General features: G+C 30.5%; 1 protein-coding gene across 1 annotated transcript; it reads right to left on the bottom strand.

The window, feature by feature from the left end:
- Window positions 1-3,129: 3,129 nt before the first annotated feature.
- On the bottom strand, window positions 3,130-4,465 carry LOC119676805 (transcription factor Sp5). Its single transcript, XM_038088064.1, has 2 exons — window positions 3,748-4,465; window positions 3,130-3,371 (listed from the first exon to the last, which is right to left on the bottom strand). The coding sequence occupies exons 1-2, from the start codon at window positions 4,463-4,465 to the stop codon at window positions 3,130-3,132; spliced, it is 960 nt and encodes a 319-aa protein (XP_037943992.1).
- Between the last annotated feature and the right edge of the window lie 1,792 nt (window positions 4,466-6,257).

Genomic DNA, 6,257 nt, shown 5'->3' with positions numbered 1-6,257 from the left:
TAGGTTTTCGTTTTTAACCATAATCACAGCCTTAACCAGACTCTTTAATATCTTGCTGTGTAAGTTTCGTAGGCGTTTAAATATTGTAACTAATGTGTGGGTTTAATTCTTTTTGGTAATATATTGCAAAAATCTATTTGTTTTTTAATTTATACAAAATCCTTGCGTTTGTGACTTAGCATATTGAAACTGAAATGTTTTGGTTGACATATGAACAATTATTCAGTTAATACATTTCTATCAATTGTCACTTGCAACTGCAATGTCTTTGTTTAATTTTTCATCTTTGATGTTCGACGGCATGATGCGATTTAAGCATGAATGAAACGTTAACCCTTTGTCGGCAAATTTGCTCATGTGGGGATTTATCTGGCCTTACCTTGCAAAATTTCTTGTATAAAAGGTTTCAATTTGAAATCATTAATTATTCTTGATAATTAAATTAACATTTGAAGTAACCAAAAGTAAAACTATAATAGAGCACGTTTCATAGAATATTTGTATTATATGATTATATTTCAACTCATTGATTTTTTAATAGGAATTAAAAGTATGTATTAAAAAAATTTTTATACTATCATTGAAATAAAAATTGGCCTTCCATTCAGAATGTTTTTTCTATCTTTTCATGTGAATTTTATTGTATTACAAAAAGCTCTTCCAAAAGCAAAACATATGCATCCTAAAATTACTAATAATATTGAAGAGGTATTTTCAGATGATTCCCACAGAAACTTATTTTTTATCATCCTTCGCCATCTTTTTACTGCTGTTAGCTGGCGTAATATACATTTATTTAAATGTATATATTTAAACAAGTTGAGAACTGATTACATATGCAACTGAAGTGAAGGAGTTTACTTTATAATTTACACGATTGCAACTTATGTTACAATATGGCATGTTCAATATATGACAAAATTATTTTAAAGTAAGTGAAATTGAAAATTTTTTTATTATAAAGCATGATTTAGATCGGTAAAAATGTATAAAGATCGTATGCTTTGAAATGAAATAACATATATATAGATACAAATTTAAAAATATACAAAAAATTTTACAAAACTTGAGCTATAAAAAATTACTAAACACATTTTTTGATCGAAAGGAAATATGGTATCGCGAGTGTAACTAAAGGAGGATCCCCCGATAAAAGATTTTTAAGATAATATACAGAAAACATTCATCTAGATATTCATCAATCTAGTTTTGATTCCTTCAGCGTTTGCATCACAATGGACCACTATGCTCACCTCTCTTACCCGTCATTAGATATCTCTAATGACTTCGTCAGAGCCCAAAGATGAGCTAGTTAAACAACCTGCTTTAGACAATATTCGAAAATAATCTAGCATACCGACATACAATCTTCCTTTATATGTAGACATTTGTACTAATCTTAATTTTGTCATTTTCCGGTGCTTACACAATGTATATTAAACATGTAAGAATTTTATTTTCTTTGTGACCTTGATTAATTCCAAGATCTTTTCTCTTCATTATAGGTTCGAAATGGTTTTAAGTCTTTAAAGTTTTATATGATATTGCAATGTAACGTTTATTTACGTAATAATTTTTTATCAATGAACTAATACTTGAAATAGTGTGAGCACGTCACCGAAGTAGGATTATACTAGAAAATATATTTATTTTTATTAATTAAAAGACCATTGAAAAGATCTTTAATTAAAATATATAAAAAATAAGCACCTGAAATAGATGCCGATATATGAAAAGATCTTACTAGTAAATATTTCATAAATAGACAAATAAATATTAATAAATAGACTCATAATATGAAGAATTAATAATTAATAATAAGATTAATACGTTTTTAAATAATTATGAATTAATAATGAAACTGCAGCCTATCTGTATTTTTTGAGGGTATTTATATATTCTGCTAAATGGATATTGTTTAATAATCTTTTAATATAATAATTATTTAATTAATTTATAGTTATATTAAAATTATATTTGTTTTATTTAACGATAAATTTTATTTAATTATTATACTATTTTACTATATTATGCTATTATTATATTATACTATTATATTATTATTTAAACAATGATACAACTCTTGCTAATTATGACATGCGAAATATTTTAATTCTAGAAGTACCTGCACAATTGCAAATTGTAGTATTCGTACGATGAAACTATAATTTACGTCGCGTATTTCTTAATCCAAGGGATTAAGCATATAATGATCATTAACCCGAAAAAATAATGTTAAGTAGCGGATTAAGAACACAGAAACAAAGATTGCAATAATATTTTTAAACCACAGGAGTTAACTCCTAGCCCTTGCTGTACAATTTTACAGTAAGGGTTCCAGACAATCATCGAGTAGGTCAACTGCAAGTGCAGGTAAGTAATTCGCAATAACCCTTTCGAGGTGTTAAAAATTCTTTCCAGTACTGAACTAGGTAAATTGGCCTGCAATATTAAGCAGGTCTTAGAGAATAGATAAAAATATTATAGGTATATAGAACATATAAAAAATATTTTACCTCTTAATACTATATTTTATTTTACTACTTTGTTCCTTTAAAATTTAAAGACAATATTTTTTTTATATAAAGATATAAAATTCTTGTTTATTATAAATATATTCAATGTTGTATTTATTTTGTAAATATTGTATATTTCACTAAAAATATATATTTATTCTTAATGCTATACATCTTAAAATTAAAAATATGTTTATATACACTTATGTTAGAAATATCACTTTCTGGTATTTTGCATATAACAATTTACACAAATGTACTTGTAGGTTTTTTCATTATATATTGATTGCCTGCGTTTCATGCACAGATTCATAAGTTTTTTATAAAAACACGTTTCTCAGGATAAATATGTAAATATACATTTTAAAATAAATATTTTATTATTTGCATAATAGTCGTAGATGCATATTGAGTTGCAGCATATTATCTATCTGCCCACTTCTCCGTTTGTCAATTGGTAGATATTATGCATAGGTAGATTTACGATATTTTGTTTGCGCACCAGGTACAGAGTTGAGAGTAGTTTTGTTTAATCTTTTACAATATAAGTTTTTTTGTTGATACAGTGGTTAGGAACGTGCGGCGAGCAGGCGACAATCATCGTATTTATCTACTAGTATCCATACACATATGGAGGATACATAGGTACAAATATTGCAGGACCTAAGTGACGTTCCTGTGGCATGTGAGTTTTCATATGTTTCTTCAGGTGATCGCGGCGACCGAATTTCTTGCCACAAGCGGTGCAAGGATAAGGACGCAAGCCAGTGTGTATGCGTTTATGACGTGTAAGCTCTTCATTTCGGGTGAAGGTTTTGCCACATGTTTCAACATCGCATTTAAATGGTCTTTCACCTAAAAATACAAGAAATAAATTTCGTTTTAATAAAAATTACAAATACTAGATATACTAATGTTGAAGTAGTTAAACAAATTAACTCTTCGCAATAAAATTTGAATACATAATTGTAAAAATGTATTTTAAATGAAAAATCATTCGACATATTAGCAAACTAAGAAAATCAGAACAGGACAATCTTTTCAATAATTACAGTTTTTACTTATATTTACTTTATTTACTTGGATTAAAAATTATTAGAGTTTATTTGTTTTAATTTGAATTTAATATAAAATAAAAAACTTAGTAATAAAATAAATTTTTTAATCAACTTTAAGAATTTGTATGTCTAAGAGCTTTTATGACACGATAAATTATAATTGTCAAACTTACCGGTATGTATGCGTATGTGTCCTTTCAATTGACCATTATTGGAAAACGCCACATCGCAATGTGGGCATTTAAATTTTTTCGGACGTTGTTTTCTAGAATTCATAACTTTAAGCTGTGCCTCTTCAGCTACAATTCGGGCATATTCTTGTTCCATAACACTTAAAGTATATTCCACTCCAAGAGTACCAGTTGGTGGTAATGGTGGATGGGTTGAAGTTGGAACAGGAAGAGTATTGTTGACATTTACTGCAGCGGCAGCTGCGGCGGCCGCAGCTGCGACATAATAAAATTCATGGTGTACTGGCGTATTGGCCATCATTTGATGAAACTGATGATGATGATCGTACGTCGGGCCATATATCCGTGAGCTATATCCGTACGATGAATTTTCAGCTGAAGATGAAGGCTCTTCTCCCATGGAGTATAATACACTATTTTGTTCATTCGGCTGTTGCGCAAAACTATTATTAAGCCCATCTTCATAGCTGTTTTTACTACTATCACTGGAAGCACACTCACGGTCGCTATCGTTGCCATTATAAGGAATACTAAAATGATTCTGTGAAGTTGCGCATGGCATCGTTTCAGCTGTACTGCATTCAGTTTTAATATTATTTTCATTATTTGTATCTGAATCAGTGGAGGTATTTCTATTTGTATCCCATGGACGGAATAAACGTGAATAAGTTTGCGGAGGATGCATATTAAAGTTTGACATTTTTGTTATTGTTTTTCACTTTCTTATATAATTTGCACTTTATTCTTTTTTTCAAAAATTAGTAGTCTTTCGAATTTTCTTCGAATATTGTTAAATATATATACACACGAAAAATAATATTGATAGATTCACCAAAACATAAAAACAGGCGTTCTGCTCACCTCAAGATCTGAACTCAAACTGAATATCTCAAATCTCTGCGCTTACATTTTAAGGAAATCTGAACAGTCTGAGTAAACTGCAAAATGTATGGCAGCATATATATTTCTACCTACTTTCCTTGAACACAAGCAGTGCAGACATACACACGCACACACGTACTTCATCCCTAATCCCAATTCATCCCTGCTTCAGTCATTGATTGGTGAATTTTTCACAATGGCTACTGCAGCACATGAACTCAAACACTCAAACTAGTAAACATTAGTACGCACACACACTACACAACACTACAAGAAAACGCAGAACAACAATGCAGGGTAACTCTTTGCTACTCGTAACGTAATGTTGTATGACGTATACGTATACGTATACGTATACGTAGAGAGTCCCTCGTGCCGTGAAATCCTGCTATAATGATAAACTGTGTCGCAAACGTCATGGCCTTAAATATTGCCAAAATTTCTTCCTTACAATTATAATGTCATGAAGAACTATTGCTCTTTTTTGGGTTTTTGGTTTATATAAATTTTTTTTACAGCTTGGCGCTGCAAATATGAGAATCTAAGGGCGCAGGGTACGCATATTGTTCTACTTGCAGCGAACTTTTATAATTTTTATCTACAATGAATACATAAAAACCTAGAATATTCACTCAATTTCAGTTAAAGTCGTTTAAAAGCAAAAGTGTTTGTGTGTATGAATTTTACGCTTACCTTCCGGCAAACCCTCCACTTGAATTATGAAAAAGTTGTCACCGCAAAATAAAATGGTCTATTGGTAGCATCCACCGATTATGCATGAAACTTTTACGCGAAGATACGCGCCCTTGATTTTGCGGGTTTGCAGTTAGTTTCTTCGCTGTTTGGTAAGGGATTTCAAGTTGGAAACGTTTATAAATTCAATTTATTATTGAATTAAAGATGACGCGACATTAGTTTTTGGGGGTTGCTGTAGCTTGGGCGCGTTATTTTCCTTTATCGTTTGCCTTTTCTCATTTTTATCTCACAATTTTAATGAGAATTTCTAGATTGCAGCATTAATTAGAAGATTTTAATTTTTAAATTAAATTGAACGGAAAGACGAGGAGCGGGAATGAGTAAAATTATAATTTAAAAAAAAATATTAATAACTTAACCAAGATGATTATTCCTTTTGTTAAAAAAATTGTTACGTTAAAAAAAAGAGTCCTTTACAAAGATAGTTTAATTACAATTCAATAAGTTATTGATTTTTTAAATTATTTTTTAGCAGTATATTAGTATTTTTTTTGACTTAACATTCACTTAGATTTATAATATTAAGGTCCTCTTTAACCGGTTATTATAAGTTCTAATATCATTTATCAACAATAGTATGCAGGACTTACTTAGTTGGCCATTACACACGTGATTCATCCTTGGCCGCATTAAGTAGCCTCCGCCAGTCAGCCCGATTAGTTGCTTGCTGTCGTCAGTTGGTAACACCGGGCGCCCCCAAATTGTAAGTCATCTGGTCCTTCCAGCGAGATTAGGACGTCCTCTACCGCGTTTTCCACCTGCGGATACTGAATCAAACACTTTTCTAGCCGGAGCATTTTCTTCCATTAACACGACATAACCAAGCCAGCGAAGCGCTTAACTATGTCAATGTC

The sequence above is a fragment of the Teleopsis dalmanni genome, chromosome 2 (assembly GCF_002237135.1).
Source record: "Teleopsis dalmanni isolate 2A chromosome 2, ASM223713v2, whole genome shotgun sequence".
Lineage (NCBI taxonomy): Eukaryota > Metazoa > Arthropoda > Insecta > Diptera > Diopsidae > Teleopsis > Teleopsis dalmanni.
Note: the sequence above shows the minus strand (reverse complement) of the source record. Positions and strands in the feature narration are given on the sequence as shown.